At 58.0% G+C, this 18561-nt stretch overlaps 2 protein-coding genes across 2 annotated transcripts; both read left to right on the top strand.

The window, feature by feature from the left end:
• Window positions 1–603: 603 nt before the first annotated feature.
• On the top strand, window positions 604–1334 carry HCRT (hypocretin neuropeptide precursor). Its single transcript, XM_054281519.1, has one exon. It carries the CDS (start codon window positions 841–843, stop codon window positions 1150–1152), a length of 312 nt encoding a protein of 103 aa, XP_054137494.1. The 5' UTR covers window positions 604–840; the 3' UTR covers window positions 1153–1334.
• A 563-nt stretch (window positions 1335–1897) lies between these two features.
• KCNH4 (potassium voltage-gated channel subfamily H member 4) lies at window positions 1898–18112 on the top strand. Its single transcript, XM_054281458.1, has 16 exons — window positions 1898–1975; window positions 4635–4868; window positions 5679–5810; window positions 5922–6064; window positions 6887–7130; window positions 7993–8150; window positions 9054–9261; window positions 10031–10225; window positions 11546–11745; window positions 12950–13199; window positions 13624–13838; window positions 15074–15121; window positions 15835–16187; window positions 16288–16388; window positions 17528–17607; window positions 17693–18112. The coding sequence occupies exons 1-16, from the start codon at window positions 1900–1902 to the stop codon at window positions 18110–18112; spliced, it is 3057 nt and encodes a 1018-aa protein (XP_054137433.1). The 5' UTR covers window positions 1898–1899.
• Window positions 18113–18561: the final 449 nt, after the last annotated feature.

Raw genomic sequence — 18561 nt, 5'->3', positions numbered from 1 at the left:
GGGGGCTGCAGCCCCTGGGGATGGGTGGGAGGTCAGGATGTTGGGCTGGGGGTGTGGGAGGGACTGGCTGGTTTCTTGGGAAGCTCCGAGTGTGCAGCAAATCCCTGGGAATCCCTGACTGATGGGGGGAATGCTTGGGAGGGAGCTGGGCATGCAATTCCTGCAGCATGGGTGCTTGCAGGGCTTGTCCTGTAGCACTGGGCAGCGAGAGGAGGAAGTTTGTGTGATGGAGCAGGGCTGGGGTGGGGTGAGGACACTGACATCTGGCTGGGACACAGGTGAGGTGCAGGGCAGGGATGCAGTGAGGATCCACATCTGGCTGGGACACAGGTGAGGTGCAGGGCAGGGGTGTGGTGAGCGCACCCACATCTGGCTGGGACACAGGTGAGGTGCAGGGCAGTGAAGGGTGAGCACACCCACATCTGGCTGGGACACAGGTGAGGTGCAGGGCAGTGAAGGGTGAGCACACCCACATCTGGCTGGGACACAGGTGAGGTGCAGGGCAGTGAAGGGTGAGCACACCCACATCTGGCTGGGACACAGGTGAGGAGCAGGGCAGAGAAGGGCGAGGCTCCAGGTGCACCTCGGGTGTGGGGCTGAGCCAGGAGGGCAGGGGGCAGTTGGACACCGCAGAGAGGGGACAGTCGTGGCTCGGGCAGTCCCCATCCCTGCCCTGTCACTGTCACTGCCCTAACGCTGCCCGTTCTCTGGCAGCCCCAGCGAGCTGCCTGCCTCCTGCTGCTGCTGCTCCTCTGCTCCCTGGCCGCTGCCCGGCAGAACCTGCCCCACTGCTGCCGGCAGAAAACCTGCTCCTGCCGCGTCTACGACCTGCTGCACGGCATGGGCAACCACGCCGCCGGCATCCTCACGCTGGGCAAGAGGAAGAGCGTCCCCCTGGCTTTCCAGAGCCGCCTCTACCGCCTGCTCCACGGCTCCGGCAACCACGCCGCGGGCATCCTCACCATGGGCAAGCGCGGGCAGCCCTCGGGCACCGCCTGCCCCGATGCGTCGGGCTGCCCTGCGGGGACGGTCGCCCAGCCCACAGCGGTGCCACGGGGCGCTGCCACCAGCCCTGAGAGCCCCAGGGAGTGTCAGGGACACTCAGGGAAGGACCTGAGTGCCAGCCAGGGGGCTGCAAGGAGCTTTTACTGAACGGGATGGGGGCAGCGGGACACACAGAGGGGGTCCCTGGCAGGACGTGCTGCGGGCACACACAGCCGAGCTCGGTGTAAATAGCACTTTTAGATACCTCCTCCCTGCCCTGGCCCTGGCCCAGCCTGCTCAGGGCACCGCGGGCACCGCGGCCTTTTACAATAAATGGTAGCCTGATGTCAGCCGGCTCTGCTGTGTCTCTGGGGAGGGTCGGGTGGGCACAGCTCGGTGTGAGGGCACAGCTCGGTGCGGGCACAGCTCGGTGCGGGGAAAGCTCGGTGCAGGGACAGCTCGGTGCGGGCACAGCTCGGTGTGAGGGCAGCTCTGTGCGGGCACAGCTCGGTGCCGGAGCGAGTTCCTTCCTCCGCGGGGCTGGGACTGGGCTCATGAAGAGTTATCCGCGGCGCTGCCCCGGTGTGTGCCCGTGTGCGGTGCCAGGACTGAGTTCACCCGAGGTGCGGCTCCCCCCGCTCCTTCTGCAGCCCCCGCGCACCCGACAGGACGGGGGTTGAGCTGCTCCCGTGACCGGGCGGCTCCCGGTGCCACCAACCCGAGCCCCCCCGGGCCAGCCCGCCGTGCCCGCGGGTGCCCGATGGTGCCGAGGCCCCTCCCGGTGGCGGGGCGGGGCGGGGGCGGGGCGGGAGCCCCGGGCGGGCCGGGATCAGCCCGCGGTGCTGCGGAGGGCCCGGGGGCGGCGGAGGCAGCCCGGCCGGTGGGGCGGGCCGGGCCGGCCGGTGGGGCGGGACGATGCCGGTGATGAAGGGGCTGCTGGCGCCGCAGAACACCTTCCTGGACACCATCGCCACCCGCTTCGATGGCACACGTAGGGCTGCGACGGGACCGGGGAGGGGCCGTGGGGGAACCGGGTGGGGGAAACCGGTGCCCGGCAGGAGACGGGAACGGGACGGGGAGCGCCCGGCACCGCTGACCCGGTGCTCGGCCACCCATGCGCTGTACGGGACCGTCCTGTACTGGGCTCGGTGCTCCGGTACTCCCGTGCCCGTGTCCAGGGCCGCCCCCGGTGCCGCTCAGCACCAGGGACAGATCCCGGTGCCTGCGGGAGCACCGGAGAGGGAACGGTCGGTCCCAACACGCCCGGGATGACCCAGGGATCCATCCCCCAGATCCCTGACCCGGGATCCCCAGGCCCTCATCCCGTGCCTGGGCGGTGCCGGTGTCCCCGGGCGCTGAGCTGCTCTCGGTGTCCATGTGCCAGGCCGGGATGGGCTGAAGCTGGGATGGATTGAAGCCGAGATGGGTTGAAGACAGGATGGGTTGAAGCCGGGATGGATTGAAGCGGGGATGGATTGAAGCAGGGATGGGTCGAAGCGGGGATGGGTCGAAGCTGGGATGGGTTGAAGCCGGGATGGGTTGAAGCCAGGATGGGTTGAAGCAGGGATGGGTTGAAGCAGGGATGGGTTGAAGCTGGGGTGGGCTGAAGCTGGGATGGATTGTAGCCGGGATGGGTTGAAGACAGGATGGGTTGAAGCCGGGATGGATTGAAGCGGGGATGGATTGAAGCAGGGATGGGTTGAAGCGGGGATGGGTCGAAGCTGGGATGGGTTGAAGCCGGGATGGGTTGAAGCCGGGATGGGTTGAAGCAGGGATGGGTGATACCCGGTGCTACATGCCACCAGCACTGCTGGCACCATGAAGCCGCCCAGGGATGGGCCGTGTTCATGACTGATCTCAGCTTTCCTCCAAAAGCACCTGCAGCAGGGGTGTCCCGGGCCAGCTGCCTGCCAGGCTGAGCATCTCCTCCCTTGCTGGGAGCGACTGGCATGGAGATGGCACTGGGAGCCTGCAGCTACCTCGCAGGGCACTGTGGAGGCACTCAGAGCACCCTGAGCATGTGTTTGCTGCCATGCTGAGATACCTCCGAGCCTGGAGTGACACAGGGGGTCATTTACCCAGGGAAGCTGAAATTTGGGATGTTACCCTTGGGGCTGCAATGTGTGTGAAATCTCTGTTCCCTGACTCTGACTGAGCTGTGCCTGGAGGGGACAGGGCAGAGCCACATGTGCCTCCTGGTGCTGACCCCACTGTCTCTCCAGAGGGGCAGAGCTCATGGATCAGGCTCTCCAAGGGAAGCTGCCTGCAACACCAGGACCAAAACCTTGGGAATTTGCCCCAGAGAGCCTGGCATTGCCTGCAGTGCCCTGGCAGTCTCCTGTCCAAAGCTGCCCAACCACCTCTGCCGGGCACTTTTAAACAGTGTGGGGCTTTGTGGCTTTGATGTGCCTCTTATCGGCTTTATCTGCCATGGAGAGGGGTTTAGGGCACTGATACTCTGTGGGGAGTTAACCCTGTCTGTCCCAGGCAGCTGCAGCTCTGGGCCCTGAGGCACCCAACCAGGCACAGTGCCCACCATGTCCGGGGTCTGCCAGCCTGCCAGGGCCACATCCTCCAGCTCAGCCAGCCACTCCCAAATGCAAACCCTTGTTTTCTGTTCTAATAACACATCCTGGATATCACCATAATCCCGGCTTCCCAGAGCCAAAATCTGGCCTTAGTCACAGCTTCAGGCTATTTTTGCTTCTCCCAGCTAATCCTGGGCTGAGCTGTGCTGCGGTGGCCCCACGGCACCTCCAAAGGCAGGGCTGCCTGGGGATGCCTCCCCTCCCTCCCACAGCCTCTTGCTGCCCTTGCCTGGCCCTGGCACCACTCTGCCTGTGCTGTGCAGGTGCTGGCATCACCGTGGGCTCCTTTCTTCTGCGAAAGGGGCAGAGCACATCCACCTGATCCTGGCTGTGTGATGCAAAGGTTCTGTGCTGGGCAGCACCAGAGACCAATTTGGGGCTGGAAATACCCTGATCTGCCCCTGGTTCCACCACAGTCCATGCCAGCTGCACACCCACTCCCTTGGCACCCTGCTAACATGAGCTGTCCTGCTGGCACTGTGGGCCAGGGCTGTGGGGCAGAACAGCTCCTCTGTGACTGGGCAGGGCATGGGGCTGGCAGCACTTTGCTGTGGCTGGTGCCACCTCCCACCACCAGGGCTGGGATGCTGGGGAGGCTCTGTGCTGCTGAGAGGATGAGGATGCTGCAGTTCATCCCTGGTGCTGCCCCTTGATGGCTTTTCTCCCACACTCTGAGCTGGTTTCTCAGCACCCCACACCTCTGGGGATCTCAGCACCACAACTGGGCACCCCTGGGCTGGGCACGCCCAGCTGGGAGCTGCTGTTCCCACTAAGCTCCCTGAGCCCTGGCAGAGTGGCAGATGGTGAGGGGGAGGCGTGAGCTGCCTCGCGTGGGTGATGGGGGCCAGAGACAGATCCAGCCTCCTTCCCCTTCCACCGCACGGGGCTGGGGTCCTGCTGGGCTGGACAGGGGGTGAACAAGCTCTGGGAGCAGCTGGGGACAACCAGCAGCCACATGGAGCTCTGGCTTCACCTCCCAGAGCGGGGCTGGGAGTGCTGTGCTGCTGTTTGTGCCCCCTGAGGTGGCCCCAAGGCCTCGGGGGCAGCTGTGTCTCCTTTCAGACAGCAACTTCATCCTGGCCAACGCTCAGGGCCGCTGTGGCTTCCCCATCGTGTACTGCTCCGATGGCTTCTGCGACCTCACCGGCTTCGCGCGCACCGAGGTCATGCAGAAGAACTGCAGCTGCCGCTTCCTCTGCGGGGCTGACACCAGCGAGCCCGCCCTGCAGGGCATCGAGAAGGCCCTGGACAGCAGGCAGGAGTACCAGACAGAGGTCTGCTTCTACAAAAAGAGCGGTGAGTGGCACGTGGGGCTGGGTACCGGGCCACAGCTCCAGATGGGATTTGGCTCTGTTGTGATCTTGCACTGTCTTGGTTTGGAAAGACAGGAGTGTGCTGAGGAAGGCAGGAGCCTCCCCTGAAATGGAGAATGTGAACCCTCCCCACTCCTCTGATTTGCTGTAAATTTTAAGTTAAGGGCTCTCAGGCAAAAAATATGGGAGCAGGAAATAACAGTTCTTTAATAGGGAAGAAAATAAAAGGATAAAATAAACAATGCAGTGAACTAAACCAACACTGCCCGAGTCGGAACCCAACCTGACACCCTGTGGGTCAGGCTGTTGGCAGCAGTCCCATTGGAATTGTGGCTGCAGCCCTCCTGCAGTGGTTCTGCTGGAGCAGGGATCCTGGAGAAAGGTGCAATCTCTTAATCTCTTCCTCTGAAGATCCAGGGGAAGAAGACGCAGCTGCTGCTCTGGGGAATCCAGTGCAGAAGCTCTGCTGGTGTTCCAGAATCTCCAGATTATGTCCAGGCAGGAATGCTTGGCTCCTCCCTCTGGGCTCACATCTCCCAGTGGGATGCTGTAGTTCTTATCAGCCATGCAGTGACATTCAATAGCTGTTATCAGCAGGTGTCTCCCAGGAGGGAGGAGTGATTGTGATCACTGAGAGAGAGATAAGGCAAACTGCCCACTTGACAAAAGACAGCTGTCATACAGCAGGCAATAGAACACATCTTGCCTTGCAATCTGGACCACCTGGCCTGGGGGAAGCTGCTGAGCAGTGAGGGAGCTGCCCCTGCCCTCACCAACTCTCTCCTGCACCCAGGAGCTGCCTTCTGGTGCCTGCTGGACATCATGCCCATCAAGAACGAAAAGGGAGAGGTGGTGCTCTTCCTCTTCTCCTTCAAGGACATCACAGAGAGCCGAGGCAGGAGCTGCCCTGGTGACAAGAAGGAGGGTGAGCTGTGGCTGTAGAATGGAAGCAGAGTGTGGAGTGGGCATGTGGCAAAGGGGCTCCCTGTTCCCTGGTGGGGAACAGCACTGACTCAGCATGCCTTGTTCACTGCAGAGAAGCAGATGACTGAGAAGCAGAGGAGCAAGAAGCCTGGCAGCTCTCACCTGAGGGCTGCACGGAGGCAGGGCCGGACCATGCTGCACCAGCTCAGCAGCCAGTTTGCCCGCAGGGACCGTGGAGAGATGAAAATCAACCATGTAAGGACCTGAGGACCCCCAGCGCCTCCCATTCTGGGGGTATGGTGAGCTGGCAGTGCAGCAGCTCTCCTGAGAGCAGAGCCCAGCCTCACTGGGATGCTGTTCCCATGCACGTCTCTGCCCGGCCTGCCAAGCACTGAAATTCCCCCCAGTTCTGGCAGCCACGCTGTACCCAGGCTGCACTTGTGTTTGCTTGGCAGAAGGAGAACCCAGTGGGTGCCCAGAGCTGCTTGTTGAGACAGCAGAGCTGGCAGCCCTGGCAGAGCTGTGCCTCTCCTCATGTATTCACTGTCAGGAAACCCCAGTGCTGGCTCTGAGCACAGCCACACTGGCTCTGGGGAGTGCTGTTACCAGGGTGCCAGAGCTGTGCAGCTGCCAGATGGGGCACAGCCCTGTGCCAGCCCCTTTGCACAGCTGCTGTGCCCAGTATAGGGCACCACCTGCACTTGTGGGGCCAGAGAGAGGGTCAGCTGATGAGCAGGAAAAGGATAGCGGTGCACCAGTCTTGAATTTTGGGGATTTGGGTGGGATGGCCCTGGCTCTGCCCTCACCTCTGCCCTGGCATGTGAATTGGCACCTGAGATGGTTCCAGGCAGCAGCTGGCATTGACAGGGGGTCACTGTTAATAGCAATGACATTACATTAATTGATGTGCTGTAATCAGGCGTTCTGTGCCCATCCCACAGTGCAGGAAAAGGGCGTCATCATCCTGGCATCAGGGGGTGCCAGCTGGCTGGCAGGACTCAGGGGAAGGGGTGGCTGTGGTGGGCTTCACCCCTTGTGTGGGATGACCCCTGTCCCTGCCCACGTTTGCCACTGCAGAACGTGTTTGAGAACAAGCCGTCCGTCCCCGAGTACAAGGTGGCCTCGGTGCAGAAATCCCGCTTCATCCTGCTCCACTACAGCATCTTCAAGGCTCTCTGGGACTGGCTGATCCTGCTGGCCACCTTCTACGTGGCTATCACTGTCCCCTACAACGTCTGCTTCACGGGCACAGAGGACAGTCTGTCAGCTGCTCGCAGCACCATTGTCAGCGACATCGCCGTGGAGATGCTCTTCATCCTCGGTAGGTCTGAGCACTGATCTGGGCTACAGGACAGGTGGGGCAGGGATCAGGGGTGATGGAGAGGTGTCTTGGTTTGGAAAGACAGGCTAAGGAAGGCAGAAGCATCCCCTGAAATGGAGAAAATGAATTTTTTTGAAAATGAATCGCCCCCTCCAAATTGCTATAAATTTTAAATTAAGGGGCGCTCAGGCAAAAATATGGCAGTAGGAAATAACAGTTCTTTAATAGGGAAGAAAACAAAAGGATAAAATAAACAATGCAGTGAACTAAAACAGCACTGCCAGAGTCAGAACCCAACCTGACACCCTGTGGGTCAGGCTGTTGGCAGCAGTCCCATTGGAATTGTGGCTCAGCCCTCCTGCAGTGTCAGGGGTGGTTCTGCTGGAGCAGGGATCCTGGAGAAAGGTGCAATCTCTTCCTCTGAAGATCCAGAGGCAGCTGCTGTTCCTCTGGGGAATCCAGTGGAGAAGCTGTGCTGGTGTTCCAGAATCTCCAGATTATATCCAGGCAGGAATGCTTGGCTCCTCCCTCTGGGCTCACATCTCCCAGTGGGATGCTGTAGTTCTTATCAGCCATGCAGTGACATTCAATAGCTGTTATCAGCAGGTGTCTCCCAGGAGGGAGGAGTGATTGTGATCACTGAGAGAGAGATAAGGCAAACTGCCCACTTGACAAAAGACAGCTGTCATACAGATGGTAATAAAACACATCTTGCCTTGCAATCTGGAACAAGAGGGGAGATGGGGTTGCTCTGCCCCTGCTGTTGGTCCTGGGCACACCAGAAGTGACACCAGTGGATGCTGGCTCAGCTCTGCCAGCCACAGGAGGGGTGGTGAGGGCTGCTCCTGCTCTCCTGGGGCAGATATCATCCTCAACTTCCGGACAACGTACGTCAGCCAGTCGGGCCAGGTTGTGTACGACCCTCGCTCCATCTGCATCCACTACGTGGCCACCTGGTTCTTCGTGGATCTGATTGCTGCTCTGCCCTTCGATCTGCTCTACATCTTCAATGTGACCGTGGTGAGTGCTGCTGGCACAAACACAGCCCTCGACAGCAAAGCTGCTGCCCTCCTCCCTGCCCCTCTCCAGCATCCACATCTCCTGGGGATACTCGGTGCCCTGACAAGCCACGACTATTGGAATAATTACCAATATGGCCAGACAGGACGCGCTTGGGCTTGTCTGGCCCTTGCTGCTGAACCAAATAGCGGCAATGTGCTGATTTCACCTCAGAGACACCTTTGGCTAGCTGGGTGCTGCAGCTGGGCACTTGGAGGCAAGTCCAGGCTTGCAGGAGCTCATGTTTACCTTTGCTGGAGAAGCTTTAAGGTGATGATGAAGGAAAAGGAGTTGTTCTGATTGAGGGTTTGGATCCAGAGCTTTATTCCTCACTCACAGGCTTCTGAATCCAGCAACAGCTCCAACAGAACTCCCTGTCCTGTGGTTGCTGTTCCTTTTAACCCCGGGGAGAGGGGCAGGGAAGGGGTAGGGAGCCACCAAGCAGGTACAGGAGAGGAGGTCTCAAGGGACAAAAGACACCTGGATGGCCCAATGTCCCCCCAGGGGTAGAGAGCATCCTTTGAATCTGCCAATCACTCAACATTCCCTTCTGGAATGGCAGGACTGACAGACAGTGCTGGCAGGGGAAAGGAGAGGTGGCTGACACACCTGGCAGGGAATTATCAGGGGAGGGACCCGGGGTATCTGAGGCAAACCACGACATCACACCGCAACACACGACCCTGTCTGCCTGCTGTGTGTTGGGCACGGTGCTGCAAGGCTGGCTGGGGATGAGCTGCCTCTGCCTTGCCCTGCTCCCCATCACCCTCCTGGCAGCTGTGGGGGCCACAAAGGGTGGTGCTGGGGTCCCTTTTCCTCCCTGCCTGCAGCTACCCCCGGTTCCCCTCCCTGCCTGCCCCCCAGACCTCGCTGGTTCACCTGCTGAAGACGGTGCGGCTGCTGCGGCTGCTGCGGCTGCTGCAGAAGCTGGACCGCTACTCGCAGTACAGCGCCATGGTGCTCACGCTGCTCATGTCCATGTTTGCCCTGCTGGCCCACTGGATGGCCTGCATCTGGTACGTCATCGGCCGCCAGGAGCTGGAGAGCAACGACCCGCACACCTGGGACATCGGTGAGTGAGGGCTGGGGGCAGCTCGGGGCACTGGGATCCCCCCTGTGCTGTGGGGCAGAGGATCCAGGGGTGCAGCACTCCTGCAAGTGCTAACCCTGGGCTGTGCTTGGCAGGCTGGCTGCACGAGCTGGGCAAGAGGCGTTCTTGGGGCATTGGGATCCTCCCTGTGCTGTGAGGCAGCAGATCCAGGGGTGCAGCCCTCTCAGCTGGTTCCTGCAAGTGCTAACCCTGGGCTGTGCTTGGCATGCTGGCTGCAGGAGCTGGGCAAGGGGTGTTGTGATGGCGTTCACAGGGGTTCTTGGATGAGGGAAGAGATGAGGATCTGACTCCATGTTTCAGAAGGCTTGATTTATTATTTTATGATATATATTGCATTAAAACTATACTAAAAGAATAGAAGAAAAGGTTTCATCAGAAGGCTAGCTAAGAATAGAATAAGAAAGAATGAAAAGAAAGGTTTGTGGCTTGGCTCTGTGTCCGAGTCAGCTGGGCTGTGATTGGCCATTAATTAGAAACGTCCAACATGGGCTAATCAAAGATCCACCTGTTGCATTCCACAGCAGCAGATAACCATTGTTTACATTTTGTTCCTGAGGCCGCTCAGCTTCTCAGGAGGAAAAATCCTAAGGAAAGGATTTTCCATAAAAGATGTCCGCTACAGGGTGTGCTCGGGGCACTGGGATCCCCCCTGTGCTACGGGGCAGCAGATTCAGGGGTGCAGCTCTCTCAGCTGGTTCCTGCAGTGCTAACCCCGGGCTGTGCTTGGCAGGCTGGCTGCACGAGCTGGGCAAGAGGCTGGAGGCTCCCTACATCAACAATTCCGTGGGGGGCCCCTCCATCCGCAGCGCCTACATCGCCTCCCTCTACTTCACCCTCAGCAGCCTGACCAGCGTGGGCTTTGGGAATGTCTGCGCCAACACCGACACCGAGAAGATCTTCTCCATCTGCACCATGCTCATTGGGGGTGAGGAGGGCAGCAGGGCTGGGCAGGGCGCTCACCTGGGGCTGCCAGAGGGTTGGATCCCTGGCAGGGCGCTGGGGGAGGTGGTGGGATTGTGAGAGAGCCATGTGAGAGAGAGCCCTGGGCTGGGTTTGGGGAGCAGTTCCCCCGTGCTGTGCCCACACCTGCCCTGTACAGTTTTGCAGGCACCCCCAAAGAGGGGAGGGAATGATGCCTCTGACTCCGTCTTATCAGAAAGCTAATTAATTACTTTATTATACTATATTATTCTGTACTATATTATTATATTACACCATTACTATATTACACTATTACTCTATTACACTATATTATTACTATATTTCACTATATTATACTATATTACACTATATTGCACTATATTGTACTATATTACACTATATTATACTGAATTATTACTCTTATAATTACTATAAATATTCTATATATTACACTATATTCCCTCCCTCTGACAAGGGGAAGGAATGCTGCGTCTGACTCCATCTTATCAGAAAGCTAATTAATGACTTATTATACTATATTATTCTATGCTATATTACACTATGTTACATTACATCTAAACTGAATCTGCCAAGCACTCAACTCTGCTCACACTGCACAGAAAACTCATGAATGTCAGTGACAGTCCTCACACACACACACACACACACCTGGCCCTGACAGGCCAAGGAAACAAAACACCATCACTGTGGGTAAACAATCTCCACATTGCATTCTACTTTGGCACAAACACAGGCACAGCAAATGAGATAAGGATTGTTTTCCCTTTCTCTGAGGTTCAGAGAATGCGAAACCCAGAATAATATTCTTGGGAGGAATTTTGTGCCTTGCTTTTCTCTGTGAGGAGAAATGTGAGGAGAAATCAGGCTGTCCTCCCTCCTGCTCCCAGCGCTGATGCACGCCGTGGTGTTCGGCAATGTCACGGCCATCATCCAGCGCATGTACTCGCAATACAACAAGCAATAAGAATTGTTTCTCCTTCCTCTGATGTTCAGAGAATGTGAAACCCAGAATAATATTCTTGGGAGGAATTTTGTGCCTTGCTTTTCTCTGTGAGGAGAAATGTGAGGACAAATCAGGCTGTCCTCCCTCCTGCCCCCAGCGCTGATGCACGCCGTGGTGTTCGGCAATGTCACGGCCATCATCCAGCGCTTGTACTCACAACACAGCAAATGATACAAGAATTGTTTCTCCTTCCTCTGATGTTCAGAGAATGTGAAACCCAGAATAATATTCTTGGGAGGAATTTTGTGCCTTGCTTTTCTCTGTGAGGAGAAATCAGGCTGTCCTCCCTCCTGTCCCCAGCGCTGATGCACGCCGTGGTGTTCGGCAATGTCACGGCCATCATCCAGCGCATGTACTCGCGCCGCTCGCTCTACCACACCCGCATGAAGGACCTCAAGGACTTCATCCGCGTCCACCACCTGCCCCAGCAGCTCAAGCAGAGGATGCTGGAGTATTTCCAGACCACCTGGTCGGTGAACAACGGCATTGATGCCAATGAGGTAGGAGGTGTTGGTGGGGTTTGGCCGGCATCCTCCAGCCCCGACCTGCACTTATGGGGGAGAAATGGGGCTGGCATAAACCCAACTGCCTGCTGGGCTGGTCTTGCTCCTGAGCAGGCAGCACAGGCTGGATAACTCAATCCTTCCTGGGGGCAGAGTACCCAGGCCGCTCGTAGCCGTGGCTACCTTAGCAAGTTTAGTGGATATCAGCCGTATCACCTTTGCATGTCATAAGGTAGCCGTGGCTACCTTAGCAAGCTTATTGGATATCAGCTCTTTAGTGATTATCAGCTCTCTGAGGATTCCAGCTCTTTGCTTGCTAAGGCGCCTTGCAGGCTAGTTGGGAAGCAGATGTGAAGGAGGAGAAGAAAACGTCCTGGGGTTCCACAGCAATGAGCTTACTGAGGGGTCTGTGAAGGGTTCCAGTGATGGCTCTTCTAACCAGAATGGGCTCAAACAGCCCCTTTTTATAGGGTATAAGAGGATCCAAACTTGTCCAATAGCAGGGGTTAAGGGAAAGTGACGTATGGGGTTACAGATGTAAGCTGGGGTCTGAAAGGCGGAAGACAGGAGCTTATTTTGCTATTTCATCATAACTCAGCAATTCCTATTGTTAAGCCTTGACCCTCCATGGGGCCATAGCAAGCTTGGAGCCTGCTACACTGGCAGGGCCAGCTCAGAGTGGTGCTGGAGGGGCCAGTTCTGGGCCAAATTGCTGCCAGCACGGGGAGTGGGTCAGGCATATGGAGCAGAAACAGCTGATTACCACAGTGTCCACCTCTCTGCTGAGTCACTGGGGCAGCTCAGCAGCGAAATTCCCCACTCTAGAGGGGAACCTGTCCCCTGGGGCTGCAGGAAAGCTGCTCCCTGCCCCTCATACCCACAGCCCCAGTGTCGCTATAGGACACGAAAGAACACAAGTGCACACTGCTGTTCTCAAGGTGAAAAAGAAAGGAAGTTTATTTTTTTACTCCAACATTTATAGTTTTCCAAGAGTCACAGTGGATTGGAGGGTGACAGTGCCACCTCTCCAATGACACTGGACAAACCAACAATCTATTAACTTTTTCTTCTTCTATAAAGGAATGCAAAACAATGAGTTACTTACAGAAGGCATGTGAGAAAGCTTGCTATAAGAATGTTAACATCAGAAGGCTTAGAAAATGTTAAAAAACCAGAGTGACAGCCTGGCTCCTGTCCCCAGCTGCTCCACGACTTCCCCGACGAGCTGCGGGCGGACGTGGCCATGCACCTCAACAAGGACATCCTGCAGCTGCCCATCTTCGAGACCGCCAGCCGGGGCTGCCTCCGCTCGCTGTCCCTGCACATCAAAACCTCCTTCTGTGCCCCGGGCGAGTACCTGCTGCGCCAGGGCGATGCCTTGCAGGCCAACTACTTCGTGTGCTCGGGCTCCCTGGAGGTGCTGAAGGACAACGTGGTGCTGGCCATCCTGGGTGAGGGCAGGTGGAGCGGGCTCTGCCCCAGGGTGAGGGGTGAGGGTGTGACGGTGTTCACAGGGGTCTTAGGGTGAGGGAAGAGGATCTGACTCCATGTTTCAGGAGGCTTGATTTATTATTTTATTATATATGTTATATTAAAACTATACTAAAATAATAGAAGAAAGGATTTCGTCAGAAGGCTAGCCAAGAAAAGAATGATAACAAAGGCTTGTGGCTTGGACTCTCTGTCCGAGCCAGCTGACTGTGATTGACCATTAATCAGAAACAACCACATGAGCCCAATCACAGATGCACCTGTTGCATTCCACAGCAGCAGATAACCATTGTTTACATTTTGTTCCTGAGGCCTCTCAGCTTCTCAGGAGGAAAAATCCTAAGGAAAGGATTTTCCTGTCACTGAGCCCAGCCCCTCCTGCAGGCAAAGGGGATTTGATTGGAGCCGACCTGTGCAGAACGGACCAGGTGATCAAGACCAACGCGGACGTGAAGGCTCTGACCTACTGTGACCTGCAGCACATCGGCCTGCGGGGGCTCTGTGAGGTGCTGCAGCTCTACCCCGAGTACGCCAGCAAGTTCACAGCCGACATCCACCAGGACCTGACCTTCAACCTGCGCGAGGGCAGCGAGACGGAGGTGGGTGCGTGTCCCCCTGCTCAGCCCCTTGCTGTGCTCACGGTCCTGGAAGGGGGTCTGTGCACTCAGGTTGCAAGGCTGGGGAAGGGGCTGCAGCTCTGCCACCCTGGCACGCAGGTATGTCCTGTCCTGGCTCTGTGCAACCCAGGGAATTGGCAGAGAGAGCCTTTGCAGTGCAGGAGGATGAGGTAGATGGAAGGTCTGGAAATGGGGTTGGAGAGAACTGGATAGACAGCCAAGGCAAAGCGCCCTGGAGTGCAGCACGCAGCTGGGGGCTGTGGGTTAATCATGCTGATGGCTCCAGGGGAGGATGTTCTGCTGCAGAAATGGCTCTGCTGCACTTTACGTCCCCCAGGTCTGCTGAGAGAGGCTTGGAGCTCCTCTGGAGCGTCTCCCTGGTACCCAGTTTCCCCCTGAGCCTCATGGAGGTGGTGCAGGAGGTCCCGAACAGCCCTAGAAAGACCCACCAGGTCCATAACACAGGAGGGGCATAAACAAACCAAGAGAGGAGAATGCCAGGGGTGTGCACCAGGCTCTGCAGCTGCATCATCCTCCCACACTAGTGGGAGTTCAGCCATCAGAGCTGGTGCTCTGGTGGCTGAGCCAGGGCTGGGATTTGGGGTGCAGCCTCAGCTCTGCCTCAGGACACTCAGGTTGGGCAGCTCCATGGCAGCAGCAGAGGAAGGAGAGCGGCTGAGGGGCTGTGGAGGCTGGAGCTATGTGTGGGGCTGGGGAATGTGGCAGCGCTCACAGGGATCTCAGGTTGAGGGAAGAGGATCTGACTCCATGTTTCAGAAAGCTTGATTTATTATTTTATGATATATATTATATTAAAACTATACTAAAAGAATAGAAGAAAGGATTTCATCAGAAGGCTAGCTAAGAATAGAATAGAAAAGAATGATAAAGGTTTGTGGTTCAGACTCTCTGTCCAAGCCAGCTGACTGTGATTGGCCATTAATTAGAAACAACCAACATGGGCCAATCAAAGATCTACCTGTTGCATTCCACAGCAGCAGATAACCATTGTTTACATTTTGTTCCTGAGGCCGCTCAGCTTCTCAGGAGGAAAAATGCTAAGGAAAGGATTTTCCATTAAAGATGTCTGTGACAGGGGAAGGCTTGGCTGCCCAGGGAGGGCACTGAGAGGCTGAGGAGGCTGTGCAGGGGCTGTGCAGGGGCTGTGCAAGGTCTCTCTCCTGCTGCTCGGCCAGCACTGTCTGCTCTCCCTGCAGGGGCTCTGCCGCTACTCCCGGTCCCCGAGGCTGCCGCCGGCGCCACAGGTGCGTCCCTCACCAAGGCCATGGGAGAGGATGGGGCAGGGGTGGCTGTGGTGGGACCAGTCCTTATTGGAATATTGCCAATATAGCCATTGGGATGTGCCTGAGCTTGTGTGGGCCTGCTGCCGAACCAAATAGCAGCACTGTGGTGTTTCACCCCACAGACACTTTTGGCTGGCTGGGTGCTGCAGCTGGGCACATGCAGACAAGTCCAGGCCTGCAGGAGCTCTGGTGGTGCTGGGATGGAGCTTCCCCCCATAACAGGGTCTGCTCCTTGGGTTTACCACTGGCAGAGAAGCTTTAAGGCGATGGTGAAGGAAAGGAGTCGGTTCTGATGGAGGATTTGGATGCAGAGCTTTATTCTGGCCCACAGGCCTCTGAATGCAGCAACTGCTCCAACAGAACTCCCTGAGCCCGTGGTTGCTGTTCCTTTAACCCCGGGGAGAGGGGCAGAGAAGGGGTAGAAAGCCAAGAACCAGGTACAAGGGACAAAGGACACCTGGATGGCCCAATGTCCCCCCAGGCGTAGAGGGCATCTTTTGAATCTGCCAATCACTCAACACCCTTCTGGAATTCCAGGACTGACAGATAGTGCTGGGAGGGGAAAGGAGAGGTGACTGGCACACCTGTCAGGGAATTATCAGAGGAGGGAACGGGTTCTGGGGTAAACCCTGAAATCACAACACAACAATTCCTGACCTCCTCCCCTCCCGCAGCCTCGTCCGGAGAGCGGCGCTGCCCCGGAGAAGCCCCTTCCCTCCATCGTGGAGGATGATGAGGAGCCCGACGAGGTTTTCCAGCAGCCCCCTGCCAGCAGCTCCCGCCGCAAGCTGCTGCTGCCGGCCCTGAGCAGCTCGGTGCGCCGTGGCTCCCTGAGCAGCCTGCTGGGCGATGAGCTGTGCCCGGTGTCGGCCCTGCGGCACAGCTGCCCGGCCCCGGCCCGCGGCAGCCGCAGCCCCTCTCCGCAGTGCCGCAGGGACAGGGAGAGGGGCGCGGGTGTGGGCAGGAGGCCGGCCAAGCTGCTCATCCCCTCCCTGCACTCGTACAACCCGCCCGACCTCAGCCCCAGGTACGCGGGGATGTGCGGGTGGGTTATCCGTGCCAGGGGGCTGCTCAGGGGTGGCACAAAGGGGGTGGCACAGGGCGACCCTCACCCCTTCCTGCTCTAGGGTCGTGGATGGGATTGAAGACAACGGAGGCACTTCAGAGGCACAAACCTTCTGCTTCAGCACGGAGCCACCGAGCGCAGCAAGGGACTCCCCCAGCTCAGGTACTGCCAGGAGTGTGGCAGGTTCATTTAACTCAGAGCTTCAAATCCTCTCCCTAGCTTAGCTCAAATCATCTCCCATGACTAACCACCCTCTCTTAATCAACCTCATCATAGCCCTCTCCTATGCCCTTCCAATCTCAATTGCATCAGCCCAAAATCCTAAACTACATACAAGGCCGAAAGGGCCCAAACATTGTTGGCCCTCTCGGGCTCCTACAACCTCTAGCAGATAGAGTAAAACTGTTTATCAAAGAGCCTATTTGACCACCAACATCCTCCCCAATCTTATTTATCACAACCCCAATACCAGCCTTACTCCTAGCAATCTCAATCTGACCCCCATTGCCCTTTCCATTTTCCTTGGTAGACCTTAACCTAGGCCTGCTCTTCCTATTAGCCATGTCGAGCTGAGCAGGGTACTCCATCCTTCTCGGGTTTTGGTTGTTAATTGCTGCCCCGAGATGTGCAGGATGTCTCTGCTTTGGCCTGCGTGGCTGAAGAACACGTCTGGACTCTTCACTTTTCGGTCTTGAGGTTGTTTATCAATTCTTATCTATAAAATTTTCTTTCTGCCCAGCCGAGGTCTGCTCAGCAGGGCAGCCACAGGCACTCTGACCACCCCTGAGGCGGTGTTGTCCTTTTATATTACAAACTATGTATAACATATTTACACTTAATTCCCAATGCCTATCTCCTATGTTAGACAGCGCACTTCTACTCTACTCCCAAAGTGCCAACATCACTGCAGAAAATGGAGAACAAGAAGAAGGAGAAAGGCTGGACACACCCAAGTTCCTCCACCTTGTCCCCATAACTCCCATAACCAAAAATCCCAAAAATCTACATTTTCATCCTGTGATCATCTTGTTATTACACTATTCAAACCTGTGTGACTTTCATGTCCTCATACAAAGTTGGTAACCCGCTCCAAGGGTCAAAATCAAATCCCCAGGTGTTCTGGGCAGCATGCCAAGGTCTCCAAGCCCCCCGGCGGGGACCTTGGCAACTCTGGACACCCGGAGGGATGCACTGAGTTCCAACACATCCTATGGTCAGGTTGACTTTCCCTGCTGGGCAAGGCCAAAGTGCCAGCCCTGGGGGTTGGCAGGACATCCCACCTCTGTCTGCATCCTCCCCAGCAGGGACTGACCCCGGCGGCCCAGCCCTGGCGATGGAGGCAGAGCAGATAAAGCAGAACATCAGCAGGCTCCACCAGGAGGTGTGCTGGGGCCCACAGGTGGGTGCACGTCCCCAGAAACCCCGCGGGCCCCGGCCGCTGCTCACCGCTGTGTGTCTTTTTCCAGATCACGCACCTCAGCCGGGAGGTCTCCCACCTCAGCCGGCAGCTGCAGAGCATGATGGAGCTGCTCAGGGCTCACCTGCCGGCCTGTCCCTGCCGCCTGCCCGCCGCCGTCCCGGTGCCCGCCTCGCCGCCGGTGCCGCCCAGCTCGCTCAGCTCGCCCAGCGGCAGCCCCCGGGCCAAGCGCTGCCCGGTCCGCAGCCGCTCTGCCCACGCCGCCGCCCTGCACCCGGGGCTGGGCACCGAGGGGCCGCGCCCGCCGCGGGGGGACGGCCCCGATCCCCGCCGGGGCTCGGACTCGCAGCCGCCGCCGCCGCCGCCGCCGCCTCCGCCGCGCTCCGCCCGCTCCTTCCCGGGCTGCTCGGCCGGCGCTTGGTGTCGCGCCCGTCCGCAGCCCCGGTCCGGTTCCACCAGCTCGCACTGACCCCGCGGGCACCGGCGGGAGCCGCACCGGAGCTCTGCGCTGCCGGTAACCCTGCCCGGGGCTCCGGTAACCCTGTCCGGGGATCCGTGATGCCGGGGGTCTCCGCTCCGGGTGACCCTGCCCGGGGTCCGTGATCCCGGGGGTCACCGGATCTCTCCGCTCCGGGGGTCCGTGCCCGGGGATCACCGGGGCTCTTCGGTCCGTGATCCCGGGGATCACTGGAGCTCTCCGCTCCGGCTGAGCCTGACCGGGATCCATGTCCCCGGGGGTTTCCGGAGCTCTCCGCTCCGGGTGAGCCTGCCCGGTGTCGGTGCCCCCGGAGCCCCCCGGGACGCCGCGCTCCGGACACGCGCAGGGATTTTGATACGGTTTTATACTCTTGGCCCTCGGGACCTTTTATACAGCCCCGGGTCTCTCGGGGCTGTGGGATGTGGCGGGGCGGTGTACGG

The sequence above is a fragment of the Melozone crissalis genome, unplaced genomic scaffold, assembly GCF_028551555.1.
Source record: "Melozone crissalis strain CALT ecotype California unplaced genomic scaffold, PUWL_Pcris_2 ptg000032l_1, whole genome shotgun sequence".
Lineage (NCBI taxonomy): Eukaryota > Metazoa > Chordata > Aves > Passeriformes > Passerellidae > Melozone > Melozone crissalis.
This window is presented reverse-complemented; position numbering and strand designations above follow the sequence as displayed.